Below are 15,338 nucleotides of genomic sequence, written 5' to 3' on the forward strand. Positions count from 1 at the left end.
TTATCATATCCCCAGAATGCAGTGACAGAAATGGTAAACAGATTTCAAACAACAAATTTCTGTTTCCAGTATAGAATTATTCTATAGCAGATAGATACATATCAATTGCCAAAATTTGAAGTAAATATTTGAAATTAATTAAAAGAATGGAATGGGGGAAAATCAAAGCATATGGACGTGTAATCATATCTAAATAACATATGGATTCTTTATGCTTTTGCATTTCAAAATTCAAAATCTCAGCAAACCTTTGCTGAGAACTCACGGCTCTGCTTTCCTACTGAGAACTGTGGTTTTCTTCTAAGAGTTGTCATCAGTGAAATTTATTTCTGAGCAAAGGACCACACAGATCTGCTAAGAATAACAGTGCAAAAAAGACAATTTCATGTAGCAAACTTGTTCTCTTCTTCTGTGAGAGATTAGTTATTTGTAGATGAACTCAAGCTTTTGGCTTCAGTTCCTGACAAATGCAGTTCAGAACCTATGAGACTAATGATCTTGGTGGGAGGACATAAACAGATGGTGCAGAGTTGTTACCATATACATACATGTTCTGTACTGTGTAAGTGTCCATTGCAGAGGGCGTGACAAAGGTTGAGCCAGAACATTTCTCTGCTGTGGTGGTCTTTTGATGCTGGGGTTGGCTCTATCCAACTGTGGCAGATGGCTGTGATATTCTGACTTCAGAACAGAATCACATGTGGGAACTTCACAAGGGTTACTCTGAATGCTAAAACTTCAGAAAGCAGGCAAGGATGTGGCTTACATTTCTTAGCTTTTGGAATTTCTAGCTATGCTTCCAGACCAGGTACGCTAAGGTCAGTACACTGTTGTAAGAATGATAATACAGCAAAACAGAGCAGCAATTCTGTGAATTGATTAATGACCCGTATGTCCTTTGTGGGGAGAGGAGAGACAGGAGAGAGCGCATGATAAGTGAGCAAATCAGAAGTTCACTGTTGGGAAAGGGAGATTTTGCTTCTATTACTAAGGAAACTCTTGCACTTAATACCTAGGCTCTGGATCAAAGGGCAGCCCATCCTTGTAAACAGGACTTAATTTTTGAGATAAGGTTCAGACTAAAACTGCAGGCCCAAAAGTGAATGTCTAAGGGGATCACAAGCCCAGAAAAGGTGATTACAAGTATTCTTGCTTTCTCTGCTGAATTGTTGCTGTCGTATTGCTTTTAGTATTGCATCTTAACTCTGTCTGCAGACTGCCAGCAAAATTTGAGAGGACTTGCTGACAAGTTGCTGACAAGAGCCAAATTCTGCAGCTCTGCTGAAATGAGAATCAAAATGGAATTTCTAAGTGAAATCAATAAGGTTTGAGTAAAATCACATGACTTAATTCTCAAATATTGAAGTTTCTAATAGATATGAAAGAGGATTCAAAATTCTCTGTGTTGTGTGCTTGTGAATCAGATTACGCCAGGATCAGCTTCTGCCAGATCTGAACTCAGTCATTAGGATGTTAGGAATAAAGAACATTCTAATTACTCGTAGTCATACAGAAAAATAATTCCATGCTGATCACTTGATTCATGGTCATGGAACTGAATGCCTCTGAAAAGCCATAGTCAGTTATGTGCTGTAAAGCAGATAAATTACATTTTGGAATTCCTTAGTAATCGGATGTGGTCCTTGTGCATCTCTTTGTGTGCTTGGGTTTGGGCTGTGTCCTAATATGTTAGACAAATGTGATAATAATGTGAAATCAGCATATGTAATGAGAAGCTAGAGACTGCATGGAAAGTAGGTTGAGAGAAGAGAAATATGGAAGGAAAGGAAGAAGTTGTAGGATGGTGTGATTGGTAGGTGAAAGATAGTGTGTTTTCTTAGGAGATGATGCTGGGAACAGGTGGATATACAGGAAAAGTACCAGAATAGGCTGGAGATGCATTAAAAAAAAATAAAAAATCAAGTATTTCAGCAATGCCAAAGAGAAGGATAAGTTGCAGAGTTTTCTGGATGAGACAAATGCCATGAGTTGCTGTGAGGGATTGGAAGTGGTGCGTATTGTGCAATTACCAGCAATTAAATAAATTACTAAGATCTTAAAAGCCCTCAGACTTATTGCCAAAGAACTTGCCATAACAATTGGCATTTCACTTGCTAACTCCCCCTTTGGCTGGGGAAAGTAGCAGCACGGACTGATGCCCTCTTAGCATTGCTGCAGAATGTTGATGGACCCAGAGAAATAAAGGAGTGCACAGCTTTGGGTGAGAAGTAAGGGGGCCCTCAGGCTGATTCCTAGCCTTGGGCGAGCTCCCTGACAACTCCTTTGCCATTTTTTTTTGCAGCCCTCTGGCAATAGGAGATATGATGCATGTGTTCCTTTCTTCTCGTCTTCCCTACAGGTTTAAGCCTGTTTTTTAAAAAAGTCTTTGTAATTTTGAAATGATTACTTTCCTATCTTTATCTGCTGAGTTTATCTGCTGAGATGTTTGTCCTTTGGCCTGACTTGAGGATGAAATATATGCTATAAAAGAAGAGACAGGGGCATATGTCAGAATGCATAGTTTACATAAACACACAGAGCTTCTTTTTCCTCTGAGCCAGCCTGGCAGTTTTTATGGTGCACAAGCTCAAAAAGTGACAGCCTATTAGAGAGAATAAAAATATTATTTTAATTGTCACTAATTTCTGAAAGGTTTTTGAGACCTTTTTTATTTATTGCTGTAGGCCATTCCATCATATCAACAAACTGTGCCAGTGTGTGATCTAACTAGCTAAGAAATAGCACATCAAAATACTTAGGGATTTTTGTTTTAAAGAAAAGTGGATTAGAATATGAAGATACTTCCCACTTTAGAGTTAATGCAACAGCTTCAGATCCTTCCTCCTGAGAGATTTAAGGTTCCCTGTTTTCATTCCCAATGATTCAATTTGGTTTTTTTTGAAGAAGTCTGCCCTCTTGTACTACTGTATGCTCATATTAATGATTTTGGGAGTATAAATAGAGTTTTGCAGGCAAGACCTGGCATACAGCAGTGTATATGGTACATTGTGATCTCAGCAGAGTACAAAGCCTAATAAAATTGATACACAACATTTACAGTATTTTTTTAACTGTGAGTAACTCAAATCTCTCTTAAACCAACATACATTTATCAGAATTATTTTCTAAACCTTTTTGTGAAACCAGCTAACATTCTTCACTCCAATTTACCAGTAATTGTTGATTCATTTGAGAAACATGTTATCCAATTGCTTCAAATGGCTGTGATTTACTAGGTTCCTTACCCTGCTGCTCAACCAAGACCCCATGTGCTCTTGTAATGCAGCAGTCTTGTGGAACACGGGGTAATTACAGTAATAGCAATAATGATGAGTGTGACAGTACTTTGGAAATGGACTTGACCAGAAATGTAAATATAATGAGAAGGGAGCAGAGGGAGCTGCAGCATTCTCCCCTCCAACCTCTTATGTTTCTTCTGCACTCTCTTGGTTACATGACATGATCCTAACAGCAGTGGCTGTACAATCTTTGTCCATGTAGCAGATGGCTTCATTCTACGGAAATACAACAGTGCTTTAAGAATGGGGCAAGACATATTTTCAGCCTATGCAACCCTGTCCTCGAAGTGCTTATTTTAGTGAACTCAGCAGTTTCTTCTTTATTAACATTTCTTTTAAAAGAAAGGAGAAGGCATGTTTTTAAGGTCTACATTAACCACGAACGTTTAAGATTTGCTGATCATCTATGCAGCAGTCATGTCACTCATTAAAAATGTTAAATTTTTACTTGTTTTCTTTGCAGTTTGTGGCTCATCCAAACTGTCAGCAACAGCTACTGACTATCTGGTATGAAAATCTCTCAGGACTGCGGGAGCAAACCATAGCCATCAAGTGTCTGGTTGTGCTGGTTGTGGCGTTGGGCCTTCCGTTTCTAGCCATCGGTTATTGGATTGCACCATGTAGCAGGGTACTGACTTTTAAACATTACAGATCTTGTACTGTTCTGGGTACTGTTTTTCTGGCATTCCAAGCATAATAATGTGCCTCTAATTCTGCTGCTTCCAAATTTAACTAATTAATGATATTTTTAGTTATCTGTGGTCTCGAGCCAAATTATGCTACTTGTTTCATTCACGCTGTAAAGAGAGGACCATGTGAGGAAGCATGAAAATACTGTTAAGTTTATAGAAAGAAAGAAAAAAGCCCTTCTCTGTGAGGTGAATGATCTACAGAAATTTAAAGAAAGAAAACACAAAATTCCATCTGTGCTGTGTAATTACATTCTCGTATTTGTGGTAGTATGGTGCATTTTGTTTTTTAATCTCCACCCAGTTGGCCAGAAGATTCTGTAGTTGGTCTCCTTTGGTAGCAACTGAAGATCTGATGCTGCTTCCATATAAACAAATAGCAGAACATCTGTTGATTTTATTCATGCAGAATTTAATCTTAAGTAAAATATTTGTTATTAGTCTGTTTGCCAGGTGAACCATATAATAGAAATCAAATTAAACAGTTTTTCAACCATGTGCTAGAGCATATTCATAAGAGCCTGTAAATGTAAAGACTTACCTTCGAAAATGATAGGAGAATGTGGCTTTCTTGGTGATATCAAAATGAAATCCTTACATTCTTTTGCATGTCAAGTGTTTGAAAATTAAGTACATTAATATCTCTTATTGAATCAGAAGGAAAAATATTTTTCCAAGTTACATAAACGTTATTTTTCTAATTTTTTTTTTTTTAAATAATTTTTTTTTGCAGAATGTTGGTCTTTTAGTTTTCTTTCCTTAGCGAGACTGCTAAATGAGAGAAATGTGTTCGGCTCATTTATACTTTTTTTAGCTTATCTCGAAAAGGAAAATAATCTGCCCCTCTCCTGCATATTTCAAGGGAAGCTGTATTTCTTCTTGGTTCAATATTTATTTACTTCTAAGATAAACCTTCATGATACAATATAATTATTATTCTAATTATTTTCTGAAATCACTTTGTGATTATCTTTAGTGAAGATATTCCTCACATCTCCATGTTATAGAAATATATTAGTATTTTTTTAGGTAGTGTCTAATATGAAGAAGTGACAATTGTCCTTGAGCTTTAGTTCTCAGTACCAGAAACGCCTGACATTTTTCACAGTGCCCGTGTCAAATAAATGTGCTGTACATTCAGATCAGTTATTTGATATTGTAATTTCAAAATGCTTTATAAAGGTCAGGAACAGGAAAGGAACCTGGGATTGTTTGCACAGGTAGCAAATGCAGTTCAGTGTGTGCTGGTCTTAGTTCACAGCGTGTGCTTAGTTCACAGTAGTTGACCCCGGTTTCAGGAAAACCATTCCTTGAAATAAGAAAGCTACTTACAGTTCCCCATCTGCTGAACTCAGTCTTTTTCTTCTAACACAATACACAACGCTGCTGATAATGCAGCACTTCACATGTGGTTTTAGGATGCTGCGTAATGTTTGTTAATGTATGTGATAATGTATCACATCAGAACTGGATATTAACATCAACAAAGATGGGACATTATGTGTGCAGCAGCATGTTCTGCTCATGGGGGAGATGGGAGAGACCTTTAACATTAAGAGATGTGCTGCAGCTAAATCGAAGAAGTCTGTCTGGCATCCAGCTTGCCACACATAGACTAGAGGTGGAACGAGCCTTGCATTCTGAAACAGTAGTATAACAGGGAGTAAACAGGGAGTATATTCTGAAGATGTAACTCCTTCCTTCCAAAGAGAAGTAGTCTGAAAGGGACAGTTAAACTCAACTGTGCAATCCTACCCAGAGATCTCCAAACAGGGCCTTTGGAGAACCTCAGTACAGTCATAGAATCATAGAATCACCAAGGTTGGAAAAGACCTTCAAGATCACCCAGTCCAACCGTTCACCTATTCCCAGTAGCTCCCACTAAACCATGTCCCTCAACACAACATCCAGCCTTTCCTTGAACACCCCCAGGCTCGGTGATTCCACCACCTCCCTGGGCAGTCCATTCCAGTGCCTGACCACCCTTTCTGAAAAGTAATACTTCCTCATGTCCAGCCTGAATCTCCCCTGCCGTAGCTTGAAGCCATTCCCTCTGGTCCTATCACTAATGACACGAGAGAAGAGGCCGACCCCCAGCTCACTACAACCTCCCTTCAGGTAGTTATAGAGAGCAATGAGGTCTCCCCTGAGCCTCCTCTTCTCCTACAGTCTCCAAATAGTGAGTAACAGCAACAGGCTCATTGCTCTTTCCAGTGTAGTCTTCTAGAGGTAATTGTTCCTCTCGTGAGCTGTGGAAAAACTGCCTGTACATATGCTGTTCTGTCTTTCTGCCAGGTGCAGACTTTGAATGCATCAGCTTAATTTATTTGAAAAAGCATTTTTTTTCTGTTATTTTCATTCTTAGTCCACTGTGATGGAATAGTCATTAGTTTTAGTAGACATTTACAGGTTATTTATCTGGGACTGTCTTCTCTGAAAATACGTTCTCCAGCCTGTCATTGGCAAATCTGTGGGCATTAGAGATTATTTTCTGTGACTGCCATTGTACAGTCGTAATTCCTTGGGGCTTCTCGATAAGTATTGCCATCTAGAGTTTGTTGACTAGCATAAATGTTCATTAACAGGGCAACACGTCCCATGTGACTGCCTTTGGGAGAGTTTTGTCTGAAATGCCAAACCATCACAATTCAGTGCATTTGGAAGAGTACCCTTTGATAGCAGCGTTTGACTGTCCTGAGCACTGAGCGCAATGCTTCTGAAATACTTGACGTAAGAGTTTGTTACTTCGAACAAAAAAAATATGTCTGCTGTCATTCTGTCTCTGCAGCTTGGAAGAATTCTTCGAAGCCCATTTATGAAATTTGTGGCACATGCAGCATCCTTCATCATTTTCCTAGGCCTGCTGGTGTTCAATGCTTCTGATAGATTTGAAGGTATAACAACGCTACCGAATGTCACTGTTACTGATTACCCTAAGCAGATCTTTAGGGTGAAGACTACTCAGTTCACTTGGACAGAAATGCTGATCATGGTATGGGTACTTGGTAGGTATATTGCCCCTTTGTCTGTATGTCACTGTTTATCTGCAGTTGTTAAGAAATAACTTAAAAGAAAGGAGAGAAGCCCAGGTCCTAAACCTTCACTCCAGCTGTTGCGTTGTTCCAGTGAGCCTGCACAGCAGAGCAACACATCAGAACCAGTGAAAGCATCTCTGTGCCTGCCCCCTCTTGTGCAGAGCAAAACCCTTGATTTGCAATGACTTCGCTGCGCTATTTGGTAATTCTGACGTTTGTAGCAGGAACACAGACTTGCTGAAGAGAACACAATAGAAATTTTGCTTTGAAGTGGTTTACTTAAGTAGGATTAAGAAGTCTACTGTGTTGCTGTATGTATGAGAAGATCAGGAGTTCTCACTGCTCGGAGTTACTGTGCTGATACATCAGTGCTTATGTACCATTGCTGCTTAGGTAGCATTTGGAGAAATCACTGTTTCTACCAAGGGACTAATGAGTCAGTTCTCATTATTTAGTATTCATCACATAACCTGATTAAATATCAGCCTGTTAGAAACTGTGTGGCAGAAAGTGCCATCTTCTAACTTTCCATCAGTCAGATTCTTTATGTAGGAAAACATCAGGTAGCCACATAATAACGTAGCATTCTCAGCTTTTACAGGCTGCAAAAGAGAAAAGTGTAACTGTGGCTGGACACAAAGGTGCCTCACTTTGCCTTTTGAATCACCTGTATGTCCTGGCTTAAGCACTCTCTTTTTGTCAGACTCCGTTGGAGCAGGGAGATCATTGCACCTGATGTGGTGCCTTGCTGTCATCCCTAACAGGGATAACAAAACGAGGGAGTTTTTTTTTTCCACATTTAACTTTTTTATTCTTTTAAACAGAGCATCTTAGGCCATAAAGCTTTCAGAACAAAGTTATGACTCTCTACTTTCCTGTATGGAGATGTTTGAACTCTGTCCTTGTGTGTTTATTTCTGTCTTGCCGTTTGATCAATCCTGTTGAAACCAAGTCAGCCTTGCTCAAGGTGTATCACAACCCTGTGACACTGCAAATCATGGAATTTAAATGAAAGTATTCTGGCTGACTTAGCTATAGTTTTAAATTTCTTGTTGCAGGTATGATGTGGTCAGAATGCAAAGAGCTGTGGCTGGAAGGACCCAGGGAATATATTTTGCAGTTATGGAATGTTTTGGATTTTGGGATGTTGTCCATTTTCATTGCTGCTTTCACAGCGAGGCTTCTAGCATTCCTGCAGGCAACAAAAGCACAACAGTATGTGGACAACTACATTGAAGAGAGTGACCTCTCTGAGGTCACACTTCCTCCAGAAATAGAATATTTTACCTATGGTGAGTTTAAATTTTCTGCAACACAAATCTTATAATGAAGAAACTGGTAAGATGCCAGTAGCATTTGAAGACTTAAAATGAGTATTTTCATGTGTTTGTATTCATAGCATTATTTAGTCAGTTCTGCATCTGTATTTTTCATTCTCATTCGCTTAGCTATAATCATTACAATGCTAATTTGGCAAATGTTTGCCAATGTATTAAAACCAAGCAATGGGCCTAAGTAAGGACAAAAGTTCAAATAACTGCATGCTATTTAACTGCCTTTTGTTGTAACTGTTTATACAGAGCTAAATTTCGCTGTCATGATATTAAACATTTGTGAGCTATATTTTGCTCTCAATGTTCTGTGCAACAGATACAATTATGATGAGAATCTCTTTTCTGCTTACTTCACTTGTTCAGTACCGTCATTCGTAGTGTGAAGAGCTGTCAATATTTCATGCTAAAGGAAGGGTGCCAGACTCAGAAATCTGTTCAAATAGAGTGAAAGTACTAAATAGTTGTTGCAGTGCAGAAACTGTAACCAGAGATGTGATGAGGCTGTTTGCAATGTCAGTAAAGACTGCATTTGCTCCTGACAGTATGTTTTAGTATATGCTTTTTTAATGCCTATATAGTACAGTAGTAGAAGTGGCTTTGTTTACTTCAAGTGCTATATAATTGATTTGAATTTGGACATATGGAAATACATACTTAGAAATACTTGGTATTTTGATATCAAATACTAAGATAGCAGTGTTGTGCTAAAATACTGCAATTAAAAAATTATGAATCTATAAGTAACAATTGTTTCTGTGAATATTATGGGTAAAAAATCATTGTCCTCCTTCCACTGAGGTCAGTGGCAAAATTCTCCATGACCTCAGAAGGAACTAGGTTATATCCTAGATTTTCAGCATGGCAAAATTTTGGTTGTTAGTAAGTGGTAATTACTCATCAGCCAACACTGTTCACTTTTCATTAACATTACTTAAAATATGGATAAATTTCTGGCATAGTGTTTACTAACATAGCTAATATTGTAATCATGCTAAGAAAAGCACTTAGAATTGCTTATTGTTATGTAGTTCAGGCTGAAGTACAAATTGTAGAAGATGATGCCTTTTTTTTTTTTCCCAAGTATAATTTTTCTCCTAGCAAAAAGTAAGGTAATTTACATCCATCATTTGTGACTTGCAGGAAATAGGAATAGACTCTCCAAATATTTGCTTTAACTAAATTCAGACATGTTCATGGCAAGTCTTATCAAGATTTATTTTTAACCACAGTGATAAATGAGTAACACTTCATGTTTGCCCCTCTATTTTGTATCTTCCAGCTAGAGATAAATGGCTTCCATCTGATCCTCAGATAATATCTGAAGGCCTTTATGCAATTGCTGTTGTTCTTAGCTTTTCTCGGATTGCGTATATCCTGCCTGCGAATGAGAGTTTTGGACCCTTGCAGATTTCTCTTGGAAGGACTGTTAAAGACATCTTCAAGTTTATGGTCCTTTTTATTATGGTATTTCTTGCATTTATGATTGGAATGTTCATACTGTATTCCTACTATCTTGGAGCTAAGCTAAACCCAGCCTTTACAACGTAAGTATGAAGTTATGTTTAAGTAAAAAGCAGCTATGAAACTCAGTTTTCCACTGTGGTAACAGTCTGTCAAACTACATACCCTCTTCCTAGTGTTAAGATAAAACCTTAGAAAAGGAATACAAAGAACCAATTCTTTCCTACTTGTACATCGGAAACTGTTGTCTCACTATAAAATAATTTTACCTGTATTTTGTGATAATCAAACAGGCTTGTGAACAACTGATGGCGAGGAAATACTACTGATTTCTCCTAAATTACATTAAAGCTGTTTCTAGAATTGTAATCCTCAGCTGAGCTCTGTCGAGTTAATATGGTAAACTGAGAGATTGAGCCTAGGTGTCAGTAACAGGTCTCCAAACAACACTTCTGTTTTTCAAGAAAGGGACTTACAGGTTATGTAGATGGCATATTTCTTTCTTAGTTCTGTATTGAACAACTCATGAGCTGCACTGGATTCTTTCAGATCAGACTTACAGTGTATGTGCTAACTTCTTTTGTTTTATTTGGATGAATACAGAACGATGGCACTTAAACCTGTTTTCACACAATGTGATGGTTTGCCATGATCTCTGAAGCTTCCATTTTTTCTTTTCTTTATTCATTTTACTTCCTGAAACAAAATAGTGCAGGAAGTGATAATTATTAAGGGCATTTCAAACTGGAGGTAGTTGCACAGGATGGTGAAATTTAGAAGTCTTCCTTTCCTTCCATCTTCCTGTAGGAGACATGACCTCGCTTCCATATTTTTCTGTGGCCAATTCCATGACTTTTTCTTAAACTGAATATGTCTTTTCCTCTAGCTCATTGTCTTTTCTTTGGATAAGTAAGTTATGAAATACTGCAACAAAAATATCATTGTATCAGATGTCTAATATGCTTAACGTTTGAATGCTTATTAGCATAGTTAATTGTTTTAACAGCAATGTGATTCTACTAAACAATATACCCGTTCATATATTATTTTTATATAAAATTATTTAGCAGTGTTAAAACAGGTAACTCAATATATGCATACTGGCTTGTTTTTGTTATGCTGCCTGGGACACAGCAGTCAGTTTGCTTTCTAGTGACCCAGAGTAAGAAGTCATTTACAATAACTTATGTAGAGTACAATAAAAAGCACATTTTAAAGGGAGGGTCAGCATTTTAATGAATATCTGTCTCTTAGCTTGCGTTTGTAAGTCTAGTTCTCAGGGAGGTGGACTGTGTATTGCAGTGAGCTGCATCCCCATGGTGTGACAAGTCAACCTGCAGCAAAATTACGCTGATGGAAAGCCGAACTCAGTTGTCTGTCCTTCGATGCCAGCAGCAGATCTGTCTGACCTATCTGATAGAAGCAAGGGCTAAACATCTGACCTGTGGGCCAAGCACAACAGTCATTTTCCAACACGATTCAGAAGGTTTCGTGATGCCGAGTCACAGTAATCTGCTCTCAGACTCCCTGAAGGTCTGCAGAGCTGTCTGGCAGCTGTCCCAGAGCCTTGGCAGCTCAGGAGTTGCCCTGACCAAGACAGGAGTATAGAGGCACTGTGTCCTGGACCCAGAGCCTTGAGTATTTAGGTGTCTGCATCCTATTGAGTGTCTGATTTCCACTGATTTCAATAGCAGTCTTGAACAAATCCCATTAAAATCTGTTTGGATTCTGAGTTTTGTTGCTGAACTTTGTGCTACCTGTTTTTGAATGTACCATTCCTCATATTAGGCTTAATCAGAAGCTGTCAAAAGAAGCGCAGTAGTTTTCTTCCTATTAGCCCCACTGTTAGAGTAGGGAAGGTCTGCCCCCTGCAGAATTAGATCGGAAAATAATGAGAATATCCTTTATCTCGAAACCTGAAAATATGATAGCTTTATAATTCCTGGACCATTCTTTTGCATGCTTTACTGGTGTTTGCACCTATGTTATCTACAATGTATAGTTGCAGCACGGTGGGGAAACTGAGCATGCCACGAAAAATACTTCCTTATATCTTTGCTTTAATCATCTCTCTACAAAGCTGATTCATGAACCAATTGCTTGAGATTTTTTATCACTTGCTGTAAGCACAGATTATGTATTTGCTTGTGTAGTTAGTAATAATGGCTTCCTTATTTATTTATTTATGTTCTCTCACTTCCTCAGAGTTGAAGAAAGTTTCAAAACCTTATTTTGGTCAATATTTGGCTTGTCTGAAGTAACCTCTGTTGTCCTGAAATATGATCATAAATTCATTGAGAACATTGGATATGTTCTCTATGGCATATACAATGTCACAATGGTGGTAGTTCTGCTCAACATGCTGATTGCTATGATCAACAGTTCATATCAAGAAATCGAGGTAGGACTCTGTTCTCAAATGGTTCTCGTTTGCTGTCATAGAATCAAAGAATCATAGAATTGCTCAGGTTGGAAAACATCTTAAAGATCACTGAGTCACAACCTAACCATACTGCCCTAACTCTTACTACCCTAAATCATGTCCCTGAGTTCCAATATCTGAAAGGTGCTTACAGCGAGAGCGGGGTTGGTCTCTTCTCACTGGTGACAGGTGACAGGATGAGGGGAAATGACCTCAAGTTGTGCAACGGCAAGTTTAGGTTGGAAAAACTGCTTTACAGAAAGGGTTGTTAAGCACTGGAATAGGCTCCCCAGGGAGGAGGTTGAGTCACCATCCCTGGATGTGTTTAAAAACTGGATGTAGTGCTATGTTGAAACAGGGCAACGTTATTACGAATTATTTTAATGATTGCACCTAGATGTGCAGAAGTACGATCAAGGTATTGATTCTCAGTAAAGGAGATCACAAAAAATACCGTGTTCTACAACTAACAGAAAATCTCTGCAAAATCTTACAGAGTCTGTATTACATCTTAAGGCAGATGTATGCATCTGATGAGGCGCTATCCATCCAGAAATCTTAAAATCTAAAGTTATGTTCAAATGAAGACTGCTGTGAAACAGAAAACAAAGCTACTGAGCTTAAGATCTTAGACGTGGCTACATTCCTAGCTTCATTAAAGTGCATGCTGCATGTTTTCTTTATGTAGCACACTTCAATCTTTGATGGACCACTCAGATATGGTTTAAATGTATTTTGATGTGTTCTTTAATGGAAACCTGGCTTTCAGTTCCACTTGTTAAGCTTTTTAGCTAACTGTGCAGGAGTTAGACACTTTGGTCCTTACTCTACTGCTGTGCACACTTTATTACATTTATTTGCATCTGTACTTGGAGTATGATATAGGTGTTTATCTTCAGGACTTAGGACTGACTTGCACTTTGCAGTGTTTAAAAGATTTGATTGTAACGTGTTGGGTTCTTTTTTTCTGCTTTAAGTACGTTATTAGAACTTGATTGTAGGTTTCCTGCGCTTTGCCATATGCCCTGAAAACACTGATGCAGATTTCTCCAAATCTGGCAAATGGCTTGGTCAAATGAATGTTTGAATGTCACACAGTGTTCTTGGCTGCACTGCTGATTAAAGAGAGATATTTTATTTGAATTGCATAAGGGTGACAAAGTGTCTTGAAAATTGAAGATAATCAGGGTGTTTATTGGACCTGAATGCTAAAAATTTGGGAAAACTCAAACTGGGGAAGATAACTGCTTTTATAAATCAAACACAGGTTACAAACTGCACACACCCCAACACACACACACACACACAGCAGGTTACAGGATATGGTGTACAGTTGGTTATGATACTTCACTGACTTTTGGATGTCAGGGACTTCAGCAGGAGAAAGCTACTTATGTTAAAGCAACTTTTTGCCCTTTAAATTAACCCAATTAAGCCTTTCAGTACAATTTGTCAGTTTGTAATGTGATTTCTTCATGACAGCGAAGCTTCTGTTTCATGTATTCCTTTATAAATCAGTTACTTCTCATGGTTATGTAAAAAGCTGTGAATACTAATGCTATAATCCATGTCTGCTTGGAAGCCAGTGAGTACTTCATCACTTTTTTGAGTACCATGTTCATGTGACCGACTAAATTTAAAAAAACTTCCACTTTAAATAACAAGTTTATATGTTAGCCTTCACGTGGTGCAAAAATAGCATTTGTTTAAATTGTTCACGTGCTTGAACTAAGTACTGACAATGAGATGTTGACATAAAGTGACAGCTGAAATTTGTTTAAAATAGTCTTGATAGAATAGTCACATTTTTGCACAACTATTTTGCAGCCTTCATAGCAAACAAATAATATTTATATAAAAACAGAAAGGGTAGTTATTTCTTTTGGAGGAAGTTTTTACATTTCTATAAATGAAGTATATATCTGTTTTTATGCCTTAAAACAGGACGACAGTGATGTGGAGTGGAAGTTTGCTCGTTCAAAACTTTGGTTATCATATTTTGATGACGGAAAAACATTACCTCCACCATTTAGTCTTGTACCAAGCCCTAAATCATTTTTCTATTTCATCATGAGGATCATTAACTTTTCTAAGTGCAGGAGGAGACGGCTACAGAAGGACATTGAAATGGGAATGGGCAATTCCAAATCGAGGGTAGGTACTGAAATTTTTTGTTGTTTTCAAGAATAGTTTCCATTCCAGCAGTTTACTTTTGTTTAAACGTTAGGGTATAATCTGTACGTCTGGAGATAGTACAGTAATAAATCAAGTACTTGTATTTACAGATCCATAATTCAGATTGGTTTTATGCAGTACATTTAGGCAAATAATAGCAATAAATTTTATGAAGACAACAAGGTCCAATGACTGGAAAAACACAGGTAAAACAAAAATAACTGACTGTTCAAAGATGCAGATAATTCCCACAAGCGATGACCTAAATACTGAATGCTTTCAGCCTCAACTAGAAAGACTTCTAGTTGACGATTAAAAAGAAAAAGAAAATCGCAACAACAACTGAGGGTATGGAGAGAGGTTTTTGTTTTATTAGGCAGGTAAGGGAAAAATGTGGCCAGTATGATGCCTTACTTCCTACTGTCAAAAGTGTGTTCGCAACAAAAGACAACATAAAGAGGGGGGAAGATTGGTGGTCATAATCTTTAGCATTTGCACAACATTCTCAATTTGGGTATCAAAATATTCCTTACAAAAATTAATTAATGCAGTGTCACCTCATTCTTATGAGGATTAGGTAACAATTTCTCTGTTTTCCTGATATGGCAACTGGGGCACTAACAGATGAAAGAAGAAGCACATGGCCCTTTTCTCCACATCCTCTTTTTTTTTTTTTTTTAAATCAGGTCTTGTATATTACAAAGACTGAAAAAAAAAAAAATTATTTGCTTTACTGTAAATTCCCAGAAATGGCAAGTCCAGTTATCTTTCCTGTAAGTGTTTTCTAGAGCCTAGGATGTTTTGAGCTGTTTCTGCTACTGATTTTTATGCAAAGAAAATATTTTCTCTAATTTTCTGTAGGCAGTGAAAGAAGATAAATGTTTTTAAAATGTCAGGTTCAAACAGTTTAGCTAAAAGCAATA

At 37.8% G+C, this 15,338-nt stretch overlaps 1 protein-coding gene across 4 annotated transcripts in view; it reads left to right on the forward strand.

Moving 5' to 3' along the window:
- TRPC3 (transient receptor potential cation channel subfamily C member 3) overlaps positions 1-15,338 on the forward strand; it is a 40,105-nt gene that overhangs the window by 18,437 nt on the left and 6,330 nt on the right. For 3 of the 4 annotated variants that reach the window (XM_048942122.1, XM_048942124.1, XM_048942125.1), the window contains exons 4-9: positions 3,763-3,927; positions 6,777-6,993; positions 8,082-8,315; positions 9,637-9,901; positions 12,024-12,219; positions 14,185-14,394. In XM_048942122.1, the coding sequence (XP_048798079.1) occupies positions 3,763-3,927; positions 6,777-6,993; positions 8,082-8,315; positions 9,637-9,901; positions 12,024-12,219; positions 14,185-14,394 (1,287 nt within the window). The remainder of the gene's footprint in view (positions 1-3,762; positions 3,928-6,776; positions 6,994-8,081; positions 8,316-9,636; positions 9,902-12,023; positions 12,220-14,184; positions 14,395-15,338) is intronic. The other variant, XM_048942123.1, reaches the window with a different exon arrangement.

This window comes from Lagopus muta, chromosome 4 (genome assembly GCF_023343835.1).
Source record: "Lagopus muta isolate bLagMut1 chromosome 4, bLagMut1 primary, whole genome shotgun sequence".
In the NCBI taxonomy this organism is placed as follows: Eukaryota; Metazoa; Chordata; class Aves; order Galliformes; family Phasianidae; genus Lagopus; species Lagopus muta.